The 21362-nt window shown below is 44.1% G+C and overlaps 1 protein-coding gene across 5 annotated transcripts in view; it reads left to right on the top strand.

Moving 5' to 3' along the window:
* The window catches only part of arfgef1 (ADP-ribosylation factor guanine nucleotide-exchange factor 1 (brefeldin A-inhibited)), a 390120-nt gene that overhangs the window by 336283 nt on the left and 32475 nt on the right, over positions 1 to 21362 (top strand). For 4 of the 5 annotated variants that reach the window (XM_085993106.1, XM_085993109.1, XM_085993107.1 and 1 more), the window contains 2 exons: positions 1724 to 1863; positions 11407 to 11575. In XM_085993106.1, coding sequence (XP_085849232.1) covers positions 1724 to 1863; positions 11407 to 11575 — 309 coding nt within the window. Of the gene's footprint in view, positions 1 to 1723; positions 1864 to 11406; positions 11576 to 21362 lie in introns of those variants that run through there. The other variant, XM_085993111.1, reaches the window with a different exon arrangement.

The following is a 21362-nucleotide window of genomic DNA, read 5'->3' as shown; positions in this document are numbered from 1 at the left end:
CGCTCCTGGGCCTCTATGCGTAGACATGCATAGAAGCCCATGTACCCCAGGGGTGCAGGCGGTTCGCAAGTGTCCCTGAGATCACGTGGCCCAACCAATGAAAGAATGGGGATCACATAAAAAACACATTTACATAACAATTTTTTTAAATTACATATTTAAAATTAATTAAAATATAATTTAATTAACCATTTAAAACAAATTTATTTTTTTGAAAAATACACTTAAATGTTTTAAAGGGGCTTAAAATAACCTTAACTTATTTTACAGGTGTTTTAATGTTTAAATAATTGAAATAAATGTTTTTGTATTCATTTACACTCTTATGCTGGTAAAAGCAGGCCGTACGATTCTTGACAGATCGCAAGTTCCAGGTTTTCGCACATGCACTTCGCATGCGAAAACCCGGAACTTACGGGCGCGTACACACCCATAGGCACCGGAAAATATGGGCCAATGTTTGTCTAACAATGTAATAAGGGTTTTACATGTTGGATTCCTTGCCCAATTTAAAAAATAATACTTCTCTAACTATGTCACAAAACATTCCTTGCTAGGATATGGAATCAACCTACAACCAAACCTGTGGCAGTATGTGACACAACTTGCTGTTAGGATATGCATGCAATTGACCTGGGTTAATTTTCCTTCCATTTAACTTCTCTTTCCCCAGATGCATGCCGCCCATCCCCAAAATAGGAATCTATTTTAACAAAAAGAAGTCCCTGAATATGCATCTATATAAAAAATTATTGCAGTATATTTATGTAACTAGAGATAGTTTTTCTCTATTGAAGCTATACGAATTTTGATATGGTGGCTTACAGTTAATTTTATTTTACCCCATATGGATGAATAGTATGTTCCGTAGGTCTACGTTGAATTGTAATCGCAAAGCCTGCACTATTCACTAGAAATTATGCGCAGCTTTCCCCTGTAATCATGCAAAGGAGTTCCATGAATTAAGTTCTTGCACTATTTGTCCAACAGCAATATTGAACACAAGAGGTGCTTCCCCGCGTACTAGATGCATTGTGCGTGTGATACTGTACCACACAGACCAGGAAGGTGTGCTGAGTTGGTGAATCTCAGCTGGGCCGGATATATAGGCTCAGTGCGCATAGCCTCAGCATCCCAGACTGATTGGCTACTAATGGGCTATCCATTTTGACCCCTGCTGGAATAGAATATGTAGGATTTTGGCAAGGACATGATCAAGCTTGTCTGTGTTACTTCCCACCCCTCAATGATAAATAACCTGATCGTATTTACTGCCCAGCTGTTTGAACTCATACTTGAGGAATGGGCAAAAGGGTGAGGAACCAGAGGACTGCCAATGCATGTGGATACGTACCACAGCATGAATCATGGCCTTTAGTAGAAGAAGTTTAAGGGAGAAGAAAACTTTGAAAAGGTAGCAGTGACTAAATCTGCATGCCCCTAAAGTTAATAAACTAAAGCAGCTTCTTTTTTGTATAACAGTTGATTTACAGTCAGCGTGCAGCTGCAACTATTTTAAACAAAAGATTGCACATTATCACACAATTTATGCTGAGTTAAGCCTTATATTACAGATATATATACTTATATAATATCTGACAGTTCACTTGTTAAATAATCCATATAGCCAGCATTTATAATTGATTTGCTGATTACATTTTCAGTTGCATTTGTTCAAAAACAGAAATGGTGATTGATAAAACAAACCATTCTCTTCCTTCAGGAGTACCAGAGCAGAAGTTATTTGCTGCACTTCTCATTAAATGTGTCGTCCAGCTAGAGTTAATTCAGACAATCGACAATATTGTGTTCTTTCCGGCAACCAGCAAAAAGGAGGATGCTGAGAACTTGGCTGCAGCTCAGGTACAGGCCAACTATTAACTACTAGCTGGGGGGGCCCGGCGTTGCCAGGGCAGTTTAGAGGGCCGCGCGGTTGACGGCCGGCCGCTGCCGCTCCCCCGCTCTGTGTCTCGGGCCGCACGGTTGACGGCCGAACGCTGCCGCTCCCCTGATCTGTGTCTCGGGCCGAGCGGTTGTGAGGCCCGGCCCGAGTGACCCGAACTCACCACCTGCTCCGGCGGGCCGACGCAGCTGCCCCGCTCGCTGTTGAGGAAAAGCAGGGGGAAAAATGGCGGCGAAGTTTCGGGAGGCTGCAGGATTAGGTCCCGCCCGTGACACACCGATTGGTCAACCATCAGGTCACTGAACTGTAGGATTGGCCAACCATCACGTCACTCAACGCTAATGAGCGGTAGGATTGGTCAACCGCTGATGAGCGGATTTTTGAAGGTTTTTTGTACACTGTCGGAACAATTTTTGTCTGACCAAAAAGTAAATATACCTATGACACTCCCCTAATCATAAGCTTTCTTTTGATATAACATATGTGTAGGTACGCTCTATAACTTTTGAGTGTACAGCAGACAGACAGACCAACTCCTTTATTATATACTAGCTGGGGGTGCCCGGCGGTGCCGAGGCTTTTATGAGGGCATGTTGTTGCTGGAAGAGAGAGAGCGAGAGACTGGGGGGAAGAGAGAGAGCGAGAGACTGGGGGGAAGAGAGAGAGCGAGAGACTGGGGGGAAGAGAGAGAGCGAGAGACTGGGGGGAAGAGAGAGAGCGAGAGACTGGGGGGAAGAGAGAGAGCGAGAGACTGGGGGGAAGAGAGAGAGCGAGAGACTGGGGGGGAAGAGAGAGAGCGAGAGACTGGGGGGAAGAGAGAGAGCGAGAGACTGGGGGGGAAGAGAGAGAGCGAGAGACTGGGGGGAAGAGAGAGAGCGAGAGACTGGGGGGAAGAGAGAGAGCGAGAGACTGGGGGGAAGAGAGAGAGCGAGAGACTGGGGGAAGAGAGAGCGAGAGACTGGGGGGAAGAGAGAGAGCGAGAGACTGGGGGGAAGAGAGAGAGCGAGAGACTGGGGGGAAGAGAGAGAGCGAGAGACTGGGGGGAAGAGAGAGAGCGAGAGACTGGGGGGAAGAGAGAGAGCGAGAGACTGGGGGGAAGAGAGAGAGCGAGAGACTGGGGGGAAGAGAGAGAGCGAGAGACTGGGGGGAAGAGGGAGAGCGAGAGACTGGGTGGAAGAGAGAGACGGGGGGAGGGGGGTAGGGAAGGGAGGGGGGGAGGGTGGGGGTATGGAAGGGAGGGGGGAAGAGAGAGGGGGGGGAGAGAGAGGGGGGAGAGAGGGGGAGAGGGGGGAGGAGAGAGGGAGAGGGGGAGGAGAGGGAGGGGGGAGGAGAGAGAGGGGAGAGAGGGGGAGGGGAGAGAGGGAGAGGGGGGAGAGAGGGAGGGGGGGAGAGGGGGGAGAGAGAGGGGGGGGGAGAGAGAGAGAGAGAGGGGGGGAGAGAGAGAGAGAGAGAGGGGGGGAGAGAGAGAGAGGGGGGAGAGAGAGAGGGAGAGGGGGGAGGGAGAGAGAGAGGGGGGTAGAGGGGGGAGAGAGAGGGAGGGGGGGGGGAGAGGGGGGAGGGGGGAGAGAGAGGGGGGAGAGGCCGGGTTGCCGGGGTAACCCTCGTCCCCCTCCCGCGCCCTGCCCCCCCCTCCAGAGCCCTGCCCTGCCCCGCCATCCAGAGCCCCCTCCCCCCCCCGCCCCACCCCTCCCCGGGCCCCGGCCTGAGGCGACTTGAGACGGCCGATTGCGGGTGGCCTGGCCGGGTTGCCGGGGTAACCCTCCTCCCCCTCCCGAGCCCCGCCCCGCCCCCCTCCAGAGCCCCGCCCCCCTCCCGAGGCCGGGTCTGAGGCGGCTTGAGACGGCCGATTGCGGCTGGCCAGGCCCGGGTGCCGGGGTAACCCTCCTCCCCTCTCCGCCCTCCCAATCTCCGGGACCGGGCCTGGGCCTGAGTGGCTTGAGACAGCCGATTGCGGCTGGCCGAGCCCAGTTGCCGGGTTAACCCTCTCCGATCCCCCTTCCCGCTACCCCCTCCCGACCCCTCGAGCCCCGTCCCCCAGCGGGACGGCCGGTGCGTAGCTCGGGCGTGGCTGGCAAGGAGAGGCCCAGGCTTCAAGGCCTGAGGCCTACAGACAGCAGACCTGGAGAAATGAAACAGATAATGGACTCATTTATTACACACAAATTATATAATGAGTTAGTTGGGCTCCTAAGTACCAAATTTGTGGTGGATAAAATCCCCTGCACACGTACAGAAAGTGGGGGAAAAAAAATAAACTTACGAATCAAGATGGCTGACACTCACCTCGGTTCAGAATGATAAGGCCCGCCCACACACACCGATTGGTCAACCGTCAGGTCACTGAACTGTAGGATTGGTCAATCATCACGTCACTCAACTGTAGGATGGCCCGCCCGCACACGCAATGAACCCGCCCCCGTGACGCAGCGATTGGTCAACCGTCAGCTCGCTCGACTGTACGATTGGTCAACCTTCACGTCACTCAATGCTAATGAGGGGATAATGAACGGAATTTTGAACACCGTCGGCACAATTTTTGTCTCACCGAAAAGTAAATACGCTTATGACCGTTCCGGAATCGTAAGCTTTCTTTTGATGTAACACACGTGTAGGTACGCTCTATAACTTTTGAGTGTATAGGGGACGGACGGACAGACAGAAGAGCAATTATATAGATATAGATTTGTCAAGTGAGACGTTTTTTAATCAGTGGAAAGGTGACTGGAAATTTCATAGTGACTAACCTACAAAAAAGCATGTAAAGAATTTCAGCATTTGTGAAAAATTATCTTCGTACCTACTGCTTTTAAAGCAACACTATAGTTTAATTAATGTTTCACTTTTTGTGGAAATTGTATAATCTGAAAGTATGAATTTTTATTTCCAATACCGTAACAACATTCTGTTAGTATATTTTTTCTAAACTATCATTTAAAATCCTAATTCTGATTAGATTTGTTATCCTAATTCTGATCAGACAACCTGTTACCATTACATAACCTTTCAAACGCAGGATTATTGTAGCAGCATACCCAAAAAACATTTTGACACCAGGCAGCTTTCGTTTATTTTCCAAATCTTTAACTTGATCCAAGACAGAGGTAATATAGGAAATGCGGTAGACAATTTGCGCACAGCAAGCTCCCACAAATAGCAATGTGATAATGACCAGATAATCTGTTTTAGTGATATTGGTTGAGGAATAAATATTGGCCAGGACACTGGGGATAACTCCCCTGCTCCTCTTCAAAATAGTGCCATGGGATCTTTTACGTCCACCTGAGAGAGCAGATGGGGCCTTGGTTTAACATCTCATCCAAAAGATGGCACCTCTGACAGTGCAGTGCTCCCTCAGCACTGCACTGGAGTGTCAGCCTAGATTTTTGTGCTCTAGTCGCTGGGATGGGACAAGAACCCACAGCTTTCTGACCTAGAGGCAAGAGTGCTACCCACTGAGCCATAGCTGACGCTACAACATTTGAAAAGGTGTGATTGAGCTATCAGTTCTTCATAAGATTATGACTAGAGCAGCATCACTGCTAGCACTTCATTCTAAATTGCATGTTTATGGCAAGATCATGAACTACTACAAGAGCAGAAGTATAACTCGGGGGAGCATCAGCTTGTTAATGGCTGACCTGACTTCCGAGTTATACTTTTGTTGTTCCTGAATATTAAGAGCTACTGCATTTTACACCTTAATATGTTACATAAATCCAAATATACCATACAAAGTACCAGGGGTGACACTTCATGCATTTGGGAAGAAGAGGAAAACTGCAGGACTGTTTTGCCAGCTGGGACACTGTCCATTGTTCAATTGTATAAGTAATCATCACTTGTTGAACCAAAGTTGACGGAGAAACCATTAAGCAATGGGAAATCTCTAACTTACTCCTTCGAACCCCGTTACAATGTTTCCCCAAGTCTTCTAGTGCATCTAGCAAGCACCATAATCAGATTTGTGGAACTTTTCTGCTTGTTGCACTTGCCTGCAACTGTGTCTTATTTTTATACCACTTTAAAAATATAATCTGGGAGAGGTAGAAAGGGACAGCTATATATAAGATATTACATGTTTCCAGGGTACAGTTCCAACTTCAAGCAACTAAATATTAATATGGGATCGAATATAGCTGGAGAGGTATGCTACGCATGGGTCATCCATGAAACATTTAGCTTTTCTACCGGAGGTGCTGAAGGAGTGAACCTTAAAATGAAAGGTGCCAATTGTTAAAGGAGAAATAGGATGAAATAAAAAGTGATAAATTGTGGAGTTTAGATTTACAATGTTTGATATGTTGACACTGCAAGGTGAAGAAATTTGTTTTGTGTGTTCTAGGAGGTGTCACTGATAGGGAAGTGTCCTGTAATAATGTCTAAGAACTCATTAAAACCAGAATAATTTTATTAAGTAACTGGTAAGGGAAATTATTCTTGGCAAAATGTTACTAACCTTTGCAAATGTATTATGCAAGCAATTCCACTCTACCAATACTATTATTTTATTGTGATGATTTAGCAAATATACATTTCTGGCTGGTGTGGCTTTGCTGATTATAAATCACCTGTTATAATTTAAGGTTACCAAAGTTCAGCTTGACTGGTTCCTCAGTTGTCGGATGATGTGAGGAACTTGAGTTTTAAAAACATGCATTGAAAATAGCATTTAGAAATGTGTGGTGTCTTTTTTTCTGATTATGTGACTATCTGTTGATCTTAATTTAACCTCTCTGTTGGGGTTAGTAGCCAATCCAATTCCTATTGGCACTCTTTTGAAAAATTAAAAATATAAAAAATTCTAAATATAGACTTATGGTGAGAGCTGCTGTCCCATTTTGTAATTTATCATTAAATTGTTATTCACCAGACTTAATTGTATTTTGGTTCTTTGTGGACATTTTTTTTAGGTGGAATTATGATCAAAAACTACAGCTTTTACAGATGGGGCAATTTCACAACCGAGTAACATAAGAACATAAGAAATAGGAGCAGGAGTAGGCCAATCGGCCCCTCAAGCCTGCTCCACCATTCAATAAGATCATGGCTGATCTGATCCTAACCTCAAATCTTCTATCACTGTGCATCCACCCGAACCCATGTGATCTCCCGGGAGAGGCGAAAAACCAGATAAAGACCCAATGGCCAATTTGGGAGAAAAAAATCTGGGAAATTCCTCTCCGACCCATCTAGGCGATCGAAATTCTTCCAGGAGATCACTCTGTCCCTATATTTTCTACAGTACTTACCTTCTGTAAAGGCGATCTCCACCCCAGCCAGGAACAGGAATAAAACCATCTCCTGAAATCTAACACAGAATTAGAACACAGTAGGAGCAGAACCAGGCTACACGGCCCCTGGGCCCACTCCACTACCCACAGAGCCATGACCATTCTGAACCTAGACTCATGTCCAATTTCCTGCCCGCTCCCCGTAACCCTTAATTCCCTTTACTTCTCGGAAACTATCTATTTCTGTTTTAAATTTATTTAATGATGTAGCTTCCACAGCTTTCTGGGGCAGCAAATTCCACAAACCTACCACCCTCTGAGTGAAGAAGTTTCTCCTCATCTCAGTTTTGAAAGAGCACCCCCTTATTCTAAGATTATGCCCCCTAGTTCTAGTTTCACCCATCATTGGGAACATCCTCACCGCATCCACCCGATCAAGCCCCTTCACAATCTTATGTTTCAATAAGATCGCCTCTCATTCTTCTGAACTCCAATGAGTAGAGTCCCAATCTACTCAACCTCTCCTCATATGGCCACCCCCTCATCCCCGGGATTAACCGAGTGAACCTTCTTTGTACTGACTCGAGAGCAAGTATGTCTTTTCTTAAGTATGGACACCAAAACTGTATGCAGTATTCCAGGTGCGGTCTCACCAATACCTTGTACAACTGCAGCAATACCTCCCTGTTTTTATATTCCATCCCCCTAGCAATAAAAGCCAACATTCCATTGGCCTTCTTGATCACTTGATGCACCTGCATACTAACTTTTTGAGTTTCGTGCACCAGGACCCCTAGATCCCTTTGTACTACAGTACTTTCCAGTTTCTTGCCATTAAGATAATAACTTGCTCTATGATTTTTCCTGCCAAAGTGCATAACCTCACACTTTCCAGTATTGTATTCCATCTGCCAAATCTCTGCCCACTTACTTAGCCTGTCTATGTCCCTTTGCAGGTTTTTTATGTCCTCCTCACTCACTACTTTCCGTCCCATCTTTGTATCATCTGCAAACTTTGATATGTTGCACTCGGTCCCCTCCAAATCGTTAATATAGATTGTAAAGAGTTGGGGACCCAGCACTGACCCCTGCGGAACACCACTAGTTACTGGTTGCCAAACTGAGAACGAACCATTTATCCCAACTCTCTGCTTTCTGTTAGAAAGCCAATCCTCCACCCACGCCAGAATATTACCCCCAATCCCGTGATTTTTTATCTTGAGCAATAATCTTTTGTGTGGCACCTTGTCAAATGCCTTTTGGAAGTCTAAATACACTACGTCCACTGGTTCCCCTTTATCCACCCTGTATGTTACTTCCTCAAAAAACTCCAGCAAATTTGTCAAACATGACTTCCCCTTCATGAAACCATGCTGAGTTTGTCCTATTAAATTATGTTTATCCAAATGTCCCGGTACTGTCTCCTTAATAATGGACTCTATCATTTTACCAACCACAGATGTTAGGCTAACAGGTCTATAGTTTCCAGCCTTCTGCCTACTACCCTTTTTAAATAAGGGTGTTACATTAGCAGTTTTCCAATCTGCCGGGACCTTTGCTGAGTCCAGTGAGTTTTGGAAAATTATTACCAATGCATCCACAATCCCTACCGCTACTTCCCTCAAGACCCTAGGATGCAAGCCATCAGGTCCAGGGGATTTATCCGCCTTGAGTCCCATTATTTTACCAAGTACCACTTCCTTAGTGATTTTAATCGTATTTAGTTCCTCCCCCCCCTAGAGCCCCCTGTTTGTCCAGTGTTGGGATATTCTTAGTATCCTCTACTGTAAAGACTGATATAAAATAATTGTTCAGTGTTTTTGCCATCTCCATGTTTCCCACCATTAAATTCCCGGTCTCATCCTCTAAGGGACCAACATTTACTTTAGCCACCCTTTTTCTTTTTATATAACTATAGAAACTTTTACTGTCTGTTTTTATATTTTTTGCTAATTTACTTTCATAATCTATCTTCCCTTTCTTAATCAATCTTTTAGTTATTTTTTGCTGTCTTTTAAAAACTTCCCAATCTTCCATCCTCCCACTAGATTTGGCTACCTTATATGCCCTTGTTTTTAGTCGGATACTATCCTTAATTACTTTACTTAGCCACGGATGGCTATCTTTTCTTTTACACCCTTTTTTCCTCAATGGAATATATTTTTTTTGGAAGTTGTAAAATAACTCCTTAAATGTACACCACTGATCATGTACCGTCTTACCCTTTAATCTATTTTCCCAGTCCACTCTAATCAATTCCGCTCTCATACCTTCATAGTCTCCTTTATTCAAGCTCAGCACGCTTGTTTGAGATCCAACCTTCTCACCCTCTAATTGAATATGGAACTCAACCATGTTATGGTCACTCATTCCAAGGGGATCCTTTACTAGGACATTTTTAATTAATCCTGTCTCATTACACAGGACCAAATCTAAGGTTCTCCAGCAAGAAGTCATGCTGCCAAGCATCACAGGCTGGAGAAATGGGCCTATGGTGTTGTAGCCCCATCTACAACCTGCTCTCTCTCTGAATGTGGCTTCCCTGCTAACAGCACAGAATCGCCCTATTAGGTTGACTTCTGTTCTACACTTCTAAGCCCCATATCCTGAGACTTCTCACTACTGGCAGTCTCACATTATGTGCAGTTCACAAAATCAGAAATGCAACTTAGTGTGCCCAATTCACACTAGATAATAATTTTCAGCAGCCAACTTGAGGTGAAAATGGACTCCACAGCGAGCTCACTTAAATAATTATATATGCTCCATACCAAATCTTGCAACTTTGGATAAGACTTGGCCCACAATGTGCACCATAGTGTACACCTTGCCCATAAGGGGAGTCTAGGGATCTGGCCTGGTTAAGTAGGCTTTCTAAAGGGCGAAGACCGTTTCAGTTGCTGGTAATTTTTTTGTTCTCTGCGTTATGTTTTTCAGGTTAGTCCACCATTTTTAGATTTTTTTTTTCTGCCGATATTTACCTTCATTATTCTTGTTTGCTGCTGACATTTAAATCACACAGTACAAAGTGGCGAGTGTCGGTTTTCCTTTAGGTGTTCCATACGTGTTGCATTTTGAGGATGGGGTGTTCACAAGTAGTCAACAATTTCAGGTGCAAAATGAGGTGTTTTATCCGCACCTGTCTTTACTCCTGGGCCTCCATTTATACATACCTCCATATTTACCTGGATGTGTCAGAGGGGACCGGTTTTCACTGTCACCACTTCACAAACCAAATTATCATAGAGTTGCACCATCTGCTGCAGGATGACCTGCAGACATGTGGAACAGGGATAGCTCTTCCAATAGAAGTGTAGGTTACCACAGCTTTAACTTATGAGCAACCTGATCCTTCCAAGCCACCACTGGGGATATGTGCCACAGTGCACGCTAGAATCAAACAAGTGACAAATTCTGTTTGCTAGGTCAACACCTTCTTCCCTTTCAATAGGGAAGGGAGGCATCAGCTGTACAGGGCTTGGAGCCTTCACCAGGTGGCAGGGTTCCCTCGAGTGCAAGGCATTGTAGATGACAGCCATGTGGGCATCAGGGTTCCTTATTTCAATTCCATGGCCTACATGAACAGCAAGGGTTTGCACTCATATATAGTCAGATGGAATCTAGCAATAGAAACATAATTCTACACATCAGTATCCATTATCGATGAAGCATACTTCATTGGCTGTGAAGCACTTTGGGATGTCCTGATGATGTGAAATATGGTTTATAAATGCAAGTTCTTATTTATTTCTTTGGTATACCTCCTGCAACCGTACCTCCAACCCTTCAGCATCAAAGGTAGCAGTGTTGCCCACATTGTTAATAATTAGTCAACTTTTATGTCACCACCACAACTTACTCTGTAGCAAGCTGTATCTGTTTAAGAGCTGCTGGCTCATTGGATTTTGTACTCTGCAGCCAAGTGTGCTACAAGCCAAGCTTTCTAGGTAAGGATTTCATATGCCATTAATCTATTCAAATTAGGAAATGGGGGGAGAGTAACTGATCTGGAAATTCAGCATGGCCTGCCCATTGGCTGCTAGTACAGCTAGACTGCATTTTTGCCACTTTCAGAAAATCGGGGCTCTCGTTCTTAGTTCTGTGGTGTGACTTTGTGGTGTATAGTGAAGGTTATGAACACTCCACTCATTGGGACATCTCAATCTTACTTTGTGTTGCTGTTCAAAGACTTAGGAAGTGTTGTGTAAACGTGCAAGTTCAGAACTGATGATGAGAATAAGCAAATTCAATGCTTTCCTTTACCATTTACAGAGAGATGCAATAGACACTGATGTACATGTTGAAAAACAAGACCAGGGAATGTATCACTACCTAACTTCAAAACAGCTTTTCAAACTTCTGGACTGCCTACTCGAGTCTCATCGATTTGCTAAGTCCTTTAATTCTAACAATGAACAGAGGACTGCACTATGGAAAGCAGGTGTGTAATGTTTCTCTAATAACATTGTCATGAAATTAGCCGTACATTACCAGCGCCACAGGAACAGTAGAAATGGCCTGAGAAATTGATCTACATCATAACTACAGTCATGAAAATTCATGTTGGAAGCAATCGATAATGCCAAATGTTTGAAAAGAAGTACGCTCATCAGCGTCTCTGGCACAGTATATTTGCACAATGATGTGGTATAGTGGTCAAATGCTGGTTTTACTCTACAATTCCTTGTGATATTAATTTCAATCGCTTTCAATTCTAATTGTAGTGATGAGAAGATGCTTTGTGTAAACATATATTATATATGCAGTGTTTGCTATTTCTCTATAATATGCAATTTAAAAGTAATTGCAATTGTAGCTATGTGAATCTGCCAATTATTGTTGCCCACGATAACACCCAATGATTACCAAAAAACTTAAAGAAATGCCATACAAGTCAACCAGTGTGTGTTTTGTAGAATAGCACAAGCTGGAAGGTATGTTAAGGGCAAAATACATCCTGGGGATTCAAATACAGTAATAATGTCTTGAAAATTGAGAGAGAAAATAGAATAACAATCAATCCATCAAACTGCATATATTATGGTCCCAAAATTCCAGGGACTGGATAGGGCATAAGTCACATTTACGCTGAAGGGGGAATGGGGTGGATCTTGCCCCATTTGATTGAACCTTTAAATACCTATCAGGGAGGCCATGGCGGATCTATTGTCCATGACCCTACGTCAAGCAGGTGTGCTGGGGGAGTTCTCGGGCAAAGATGAAAATTTACACCAGTGTGTCCTGGCTCAACATGAGCAATGCCATGGAGATTTCCCAGTTATTTAAAAAATATTCTGTGGTGGTGATTTACAAGCAGTTGCCTTAATTCTAGATTAAGATAACAATTATCTGCTCAAACCTGATTTTGCAATTTCTGATGTCATTTGAGCTCAGTTGCCTAGTAACAATCTGCAGCATATGTGTTGTTCTACATTAATGCACAACCTTATATATATATATATAAATACCTTAAAACTTATGCCAATCTTGATATTCACCAGTTTCTAACTGAGTTAGTAGCTGTCTCGCAAATGGAAAGATGACACTCTGTCATCCTTTCCTAATCTAATATATTCCCTACTGGTCAACCCATTGATTTGTTTCTAGTCCTGTTAAGACTGGAGAAAACTCCGCTGACCAGAAAAAATAATTTACTGCTAGGTAAGGTCAGAGCATTGTACTACTTGTAGTTACCACACAATTACACTTTTATGGAGTATAGAATCATAGAATAGTACAGCACAAAGGAGGCCATTCGGCCCATCGAGTCTGCGGCGGCTCTTTTGAGGAGCAATCCAATTAGTCCCACTCCACTGCTCTTTCCCCATATCCCTGCAATTTTTCTCCTTCAACTATTTATCCAATTTCCTTTTTGAAAACTACTGTTGACTCTGTTTCCACCACCCTAGCGGGCCGTGCATTCCAAATCCTAACCACCCGTTGCGTAAAAAAGCTTTTCCTCATGTTGTCTCTGGATCTTTTGCCAATCACTTTAAATCTGTGCCCTCTGGTTATCGACCCTTCAGCCATTGGAAACAGTTTCTCTTTATTTACTCAATATAAAAGTTTCATGATTTTAAAAAGTAGCAGTTTTTCTAGCAGTAACAAAATTGCTTTTAGGGTTTTCTTGATACAAATAGAGAAATTCAAAATATTAATTTGTCAGTTCGAGATATCACCTTGGCATATTACTCAAGGCTATTGTTTCAAATTTGAAATGAGCAGCACTTTTATTTACAGAAACAGATTAAAGGTGTTAACTACAATAAGATTTTTTCAGTAAAGGTGATATGATTACACTCTAACTGCAAATAGTAAATCGAGCTCGATTCTAGCTAAATAATTTATCCATCAGTTTATGCAAATAATGCTATTACCTCAATCTATTGTGTATAAATATATTTTATATGTATATATTTTGTCTCATGTATAAATATTAGTATATTGCCCACTCAGTTGATGAATATGTTTTATTTATACAAGGTTGTGACAGATTTGGGGGAGAGACTTCAGAAACTTGCTCCATATAAACCTAGTGACCAGTGCCTGCAACTATATAATGACATTTGACATAGCAGAATTGAATGGGAAATGTTCACCTAGCAATTTACAATGGAACATTTTGAACACAAGCTTGACCAAAAATTACGACAACAGGCAGCAAGATTTGTGGACAATATAATAACTAATTATTATTTATTTGCCTATGGGGAGTCAAGACAGTGTAATCTTCAAATGAAGTGGGGGTTAGAGAGTGGGGGATAATTGGACCAGGGTGTATATATAAATATAATTTAGTTCCCATTTTAAAGTCGTCCATTCTGCCCTTATTTTGTGCAATACTTTGGTTTTATTATGGGCTGGAATTTGCGGTTGTAATGGTGGTGAAACCGTCAGCGCTTGCCGTCATCACTGTGTAAAACTGACAGCAACTTCTGGCGTCCACACATGAGCAGTTAAACGCGGAAATCCAGAAGTTGCTGTCAGAGATAGCCTGCTCCTCCAGAGGGTACACTGTTGCAGTCTTTGCAGATGGAATCAACACAGAATCACTGATTTTACGTGAGCTTCAACTATTTATGCACTATTTTTGCTGTAAAAGAGCAATGAAAACGTCGAAATAAAACCAGAAAATGCTGGAAATACTCAGCAGGTCAGGCAGCACCTGTGGAGGGAGAAACAGTTAACGTTTCAGGTCGATGACCTTTTCGTCGGAACTGGAAAAAGTTAGCGATGTAACAGATTATGTTCTTATGTAACAGATTTTAGCAAGTGCAGGGGCAGGAAAAGGTGAGAGGGGAGGAAAGAATAAAAGGGAAGGCCTGTGATGGGGTGGAAGTTAGGAGAGATTAAAAGACAAAAGACATGGTAATGGGACAAGTAAAGAAACAAAAGATAGGCCTAGACGAGGTGTAAATGGGTATAGCAAAAGGTCCAATATGAAAGTGTTGAGCCTTGTTCAATCAGGAGTAACTGAGTTTTTAACAGCATACTGTCATACTGCTGAACAATCTCTCTGGCCTTGGAAGAACTAATTTTACAAGTGTGGAGTGCCACTCCCACAGAAGAACATTTAAAAATTGCAGATTTTAAAATAAGAATTCATTTTCATTTTATTTTTTTAAAGATTGTTTTATGATATTGAAGCCTCTCCCTTAATCTCATGTGTATGTCCCAATCTTATTTCGCTTTCTGTACAATGATTTAAATGTGAATTATATTCCCTGCTTTTTACTTTCTGCTTGATGTCTGAGACTTCTTCAATCCAATTGGCTGATCAGCCTGCCTGCTGCCTGCCCTGTTGCCACAGATCCACTATAGATGGCGCCAAATTCAAAGTGACATCATAAATTAGGAAATCTACTGTCTAGAGCCTGATAAATCATTGTGGGTAGCTTTTTTCGAGGTCAGCGGCGAGTGCCGTCCTTTCACCACTGACTGCAAAATCCGGGCTATTTTTATTTATAATTAAATAGTAAAACTTGGAACAATTTGGGATACAAAGAATTAAAATTGGTTGGACTGTAGGACTTTCTCTGCAGTATAGGTTGAGGAGTTGGGAGAGGCGCTACAGTGCTACTGCTGGCGGGAGAGTCATAGAATTATACAGCACAGAAAGAGGCCCATCGTGTCCGCGCCGGTCATCAAGCCCTGTCTATTCTAATCCCATTTTCCAGCACTTGGTCTGTAGCCTTGTATGCTATGGCATTTCAAGTGCTCATCTAAATGCTTCTTGAATGTTGTGAGGGTTCCTGCCTCTACCACCCTTTCAGGCAGTGAGTTCCAGATTCCAACCACCCTCTGGGTGAAAAAGTTTTTCCTCAAATCCCCTCTAAACCTCCTGCCCCTTACCTTCAAACTATGCCCCCTGGTTATTGACCCCTCTACTAAAGGGAAAAGATCCTTTCTATCTACCCTATCTATGCCCCTCATAATTTTGTACACCTCAATCAGGTCTCCCCTCAGCCTTCTCTGCTCTAAGGAAAACAACCCCAGCCTGTCCAGTCTCTCTTCATAGCTGAAGCGCTCCAGCCCAGTTAACATCCTGGTGAATCTCCTCTGCATCCTCTCCAATGCAATCACATCCCTCCTATAGTGTGGCAACCAGAACTGCACACAATATTCCAGCTGTGGCCTAACTAACGTTTTGTACAGCTCCATCATAACCTCCCTGCTCTTATATTCTATGCCTCGGCTAATGAAGGCAAGTATCCCATATGCCTTTTTAACCACCTTATCTACCTGTCCTGTTGCCTTCAGGGATCTATGTACATGCACACCAAGGTCTCTCTGATCCTCTGTTCTTCCTAGGGTCCTACCATTCATTGTGTATTCCCTTGCCTTGTTTGTCCTCCCAAAATGCATCACCTCACACTTTCCAGGGTTCTGCCCATCTAACCAACTCATCTATATCGTCCTGTAGCCTGAGGCTTCCCTCCTTGCTATTTACCACTCCACCAATTTTCGTGTCATCTGCGAACTTACTGATCATACCTCCTACATTCATATCTAAATCATTAATGTACACTACAAACCGCAAAGGACCCAGCACCGATCCTTGCGGTACACCACTGGACACAGTGTAATTACAGTATAAGTTTACATAGGCACTTTCCATTATAAATTTGGATATAGTAATTTATATTGGGAAAAGTTAACGGGGAGTAAGGTTTTGTAGATGAGAAGTGCAAGCAATCATAAGAATGTTAAAACATATCCTAGATTTTGTAATGTGGCAATCCTTGCTTGTATAGATCAATGTTAAATTTGTCTCATTAAAAGCAATAGAAAAGTGTTTCTAATATTGGAGCCTAAGGCTCGATGCATTGGAGTGGTACAATGTAGATTGACATCTACGATCCTCCACACTGTTAATTATCCAGTTTTAGTCATGTGAAGAGATGCTGAATGGAAGGAAGGGAAAAGAACATAAGAACATAAGAAATAGGAGCAGGAGTAGGCCAATCGGCCCCTCGAGCCTGCTCCGCCATTCAATAAGATCATGGCTGATCTGATCCTAACCGCCAATCTACTATCACAGAACCATCTCCGCTACCCACAGGGCCATGTCCGATCCGAACCTAGACTCATGTCCAAATTCCTGCCCGCTCCCCGTAACCCTTAATTCCCTTTACTTCTAGGAAACTGTCTATTTCTGTTTTAAATTTATGTAATGATGTAGCTTAAACTAGAGAGAAAGTGGTTTTCTGCACAGAATTGATGTAGTCTTGGAAGCTGATCTCCCACACTCCTCTTACATGTACATAGAACATGGTAGAGAATTAGGAAAAGAGGACAGAATAGCTGAACAAATAAAATTCAAGGGTCTATGATATCTTGCATATGGGGGGAAACTGTAACCAGGGGTCAGTCTATACATTAGGTTGCCATGCAAAATTCTGCAGATGCTGGAAATCTGAACTAAAAACAGAAAATGCTGGGAATACTCAGCATCTGTGGAGCGAGAAACAGAGTTAACATTTCAGGTCGATGACCATTCGTCAAAACTGGAAAAAGTTAGAGATGTAACCGATTTTAAACAAGTGCAGGGGCAGGGAAAGGGAGGAGGGGATGAAAGAGCAAAAGGGAAGGTCTGTGATGGGATGGAAGGCAGGAGTGATTAAATGACAAAAGGTATGATTGTGCAAAGCAAAAGGAGATGGTAATGGGACAAGTAAAGAAACAAAAGATGAATCTAGAAGAGGTGTAAATGGGAAGGGCAGAATCATCAACAGCTGCCATCTGAAAAAATCAGGGCAGAGGTTATGGTCTAAATTGTTGAAATCGATGTTGAGCCCAGAAGGCTGTAAAGTACCTAATCGAAAGACGAGGTGCTGTTCCTCGAGCTTACGTTGAGTTTCATTGGAACAGTGTAAGAGGCTGAGGTCTGTGTGGAAGTGGAGCGGAGAATTAAAGTGACAGGCGACTGGAAGCTTGGGGTCACGCTTGCGGTCTGAACGGAGGTGTTCTGCAAAGTGGTCACCCAATCTGTGTTTGGTCTCTCCAATGTAGAGGAGACCACATCGTGAGCAGCGAATATAGCATACTAAGTTGCAAGAAGTACAAGTAAATCGCTGTTTCACTTGGAAGGAGTGTTTTGGGCCCTGGATGGTGGGAAGGGAGAAGGTAAAAGGGCAGTTGTTGCATCTCCTGAGCTTGCACGGGAAGGTGCCGTGGGAAGGGGACGTTCGGGGTGATTGAGGAGTGGACCAGGGTGTCGTGGAGGGAGCGGTTCCTTCGGAATGCTGGGAGGGGTGGGGTAGATGTGTTTGGTGGTGGGATCATGTTGGAGGTGGCGGAAATGGTGGAGAATGATCCGTTGAATGTGGAGGCTGGTGGGGTGAAAGGTGAGGACAAGGGAAACCCTATCGTGGTTCTGGGAGGGAGGGGAAGGAGTGAGAGCAGAAGTGCAGGAAATGAAATGGACACATTCGAGGGATTTGTCAACCATGGTAGAGGGGAATCCTCAGTTGAGGGAAAAGGAAGACCTATCGGAAGCACAAGTATGGAAAGTGGCATCGTCAGAACTGATGTGACGGACCAAAGTCATCCTGTTCAGCAACATCAAAGGTAGCACCAGCACAGTGCATACAACAATTTTTACAAAATATGTATTCTTACTGACATTTTCTAAAGTGGGATTCATGTACTACAGCTTTCAGGTGTAGAATAAAGTTCTTCAATGAAATAAACAGTATATTGTTCAAAAATAATTAGCTCACCATGGATTGTCCTCTTTGATAATACTGGACAAGCTGCTTCTTAAAATGTCATGTTGATCTTTTCGTTATGCTATTGCCTGTAAACTCCTCCTGCCACCGTCTCTTTTGGAGACTTTTAATGAAAGTTGTAGTGATAATCATCTGCTTTGCCATTATTGGATGCTTTGAAAACTCAGTATGGTTGAACAAAAAAAAATTATTATTGAAATGGTAGATTTTCTTTGCAAAGTTCATGCAACAAGACCATTCCTTCAGCTTATCCACTCATTGTGAAAATTTCAGGTCTACAATGTTAGTTACAATTTTTAATATTTGCATGTGGGAGTCGCTGGAAATAAACAGACTGCGAGACTTTCATAGCAGCAAAGAAAAATGCGTGTTAGCTTTATTAACTCTCCACATGGACTGAGGGACCCGGCCTCGTCGCAGGGCTATGACGTCATCACACAATCGACGACTCTTAACGGGACCCTGCCCCAATAACCCAACCAAGTTCCGTACATAACGTGGAGCGATAACAACATTGGCTATATATAGTGAATTGTGTTACTGTCCCTATGTGGTCTCCACCACATGCAAACACTAACCCAATGTGAGCATAGTTAGTTCACTTTAATAGGTGACCCTGTAATCATCTTTCTGTCTTTATTAAATGAATAATTGGCGGATCTCCCATGTCATTGTTCTAGATTACTTTCATGCAGAGCAGAGAGAACAGTATCAAAAGAACTCTGAAGCTTCTGCAGGCACCAGTATTTACCTCGTTTCTTTGACTACCCTGAGGGGGACAGGGTAAATGTAGCGTTTAGCACACTGTGCCAAACTTCAGATGCAATTCAATTGGAGAACATCTCTGGATACATCCAGGCAAGAGGGAGGTTGGAAGCAAGGGGAAGGCTTGGACTGAACAGGGAGCACGAAAGATTTGGGCCAGAGAAGTCAGCAGGAAGCATTCCATGCGGAGCAAGGAGCAACACAGTTCTGGGATATCTGGGATCTGCATGCGTATTCTTCACAGTGGTCCTTGTTTGGGCTGGTCCATTGAGTACAGAGTTGTGAGCAGCTTTGTTACTATCTACTACCAAGGAAGGGTGTACCCAGGGTTGAGGCAGTCAGCAAGGCCCAATGCGGTACCTTGGACTGTGTGTGGTGGAGGGGGGGGGGAGGGAATTGTTGGACTGATTGGAAGATGGAATGGATAGTTTCAATTTTGTCTTGAATGTTTTTATTTTTACCTGTCGTGGTTCTGTGCCACAGAAGTTTTTTCCTATAATTTGAATAGTTCAGTCACAAAAATTACCATTTAGCAATGGCATTGCAGAACGATTCAGGGATTTAATTGGTCCCTCGTTATATAGTTCTGGGATATAATTGGTTTTGGGATATGATTGGTCAAAGGGACAGTGGTCTGTGAAATTTGATTGGTTCTGCAATCTTGTTGATTTGCGATTCTGCAATCTGTTTGCTTAAAGGAGTCTGTAACACTATAGATATACATTCATATAGAGACGAGGTTTTTAATAATATAGATTGATTTTTTTATATATAAAAGGATAGTGGTGTCTGTCTGTCTGTCCGGGCATCACTCAAAAGTTATAGAGCGTACCTACACATATGTTATATCAAAAGAAAGGTTATGATTAGGAGGGTGTCCTAGGCGTATTTACTTTTTGGTTAGACAAAAAAGTTCAAAATTCCGCTCATTAGCGGTTGGCCAATCATACGGGGGAAATCCGCTCATTAGCATTGAGTGACGTGAAGGTTGACCAATCCTACAGGGGGAGCGTGCTGCGTCATGGGGGGCGTTTCATGGCATGTGTGGGCAGGGCCTAATCTTTCAAACTGCCGTTAATTCGGCCATCTTTACCTCAGCTTTTACTTTTATTCACATTTTAACAGCTGCCACCTTCCTGTTCTATATGGCTTAATGCCAGATCATGTAGTGCAGTTGTCTTCTTAGCTATGGGGTGCTTAAAAACCTGAACTTTAATACAGGCAACTAAGGAAAAGAACAAATTAATTCAGTTTTAAATAGTCTTTAGGAACAGTAAGAAATGAAGTGATCCATTTCAAGTATGAAGGAACTCAGTTGTCTTCCAGGTAAGGTCTCCCCACCTTGTGGAGCTGGAGGCCCCAGCCGGGGACTCGGGCTGTCCCTCCCTCAGCCCGGTCCCGGGGCTCGGCTCCGTTTGCGGCCAGGCACTCGGGCTTTCCCCCCCTTGGCCCAGTAGTGCCTCACAAAATGGCGCCCGCGGGAAAACTACCTCCTTCCCTCACTCTCTCCTTTCCTCTCTCCTCTTCCCTCTCTCTCTCTCTCTCTCTCTCTCTCTCTCTCAATCTCTCTCTCTCTCTCTCTCTCCTTCCCCCTCTCTCTCTCACCATGAGTGTGGGACCAGGAAAACCGGGGCTTTCCAACGAGCCGTCCCCGACCGAAATCGGACACGGCAGTCCGCAGCGAAAGGCGTTCGTCTGCCGCACGGCCATCCGGGTCCAAAGGCCCGCCGCGTTAACCATGAGGAACCCCGGACTCGCTTCGGAGCGATGGGTACCCGGCCTCCCGGTGTCGGACTGACTCCGTTCTGGTACCGAAGTGAGTCGGGCCGGGCCTGAGGCGGGAGGGAGGGAGGGAGGGGGAGAGCCGTCCCCGACCGAAATCGGGCACGGGAGTCCGCAGCGAAAGACGTTCGTCTGCCGCCCAGCCAACCGGGTCCAAAGGCCCGCCGTGTTAACCATGAGGAGGGAGAGAGAGGGAGGGAGACAGCGGGGAGGGAGAGGGGCAGACCGGAAGGGAGAGGAGAGGGGAAGGGAAGGGGAGGGGCAGGGAGAGAGAGGGTGAGGGAGGGAAAGAGTGAAGGGGTGGGAGAGGGAGGGAGAGCTCGCCGCCTTCCTCCAGGCTAATCCCGAACTAAATCCAGCAGTCTCTCTTCCCCCCAGTCTCTCTCTCTCTCTCTCTATCTTCCCCCAGTCTCTCTCTCTCTCCACCAGTCTCTCTCTCTCTCTTCCCCC

Source organism: Somniosus microcephalus, chromosome 7, assembly GCF_052327205.1.
Source record: "Somniosus microcephalus isolate GS21.2 chromosome 7, FLI_Smic_1.0, whole genome shotgun sequence".
NCBI classification, from domain to species: domain Eukaryota; kingdom Metazoa; phylum Chordata; class Chondrichthyes; order Squaliformes; family Somniosidae; genus Somniosus; species Somniosus microcephalus.
This window is presented reverse-complemented; position numbering and strand designations above follow the sequence as displayed.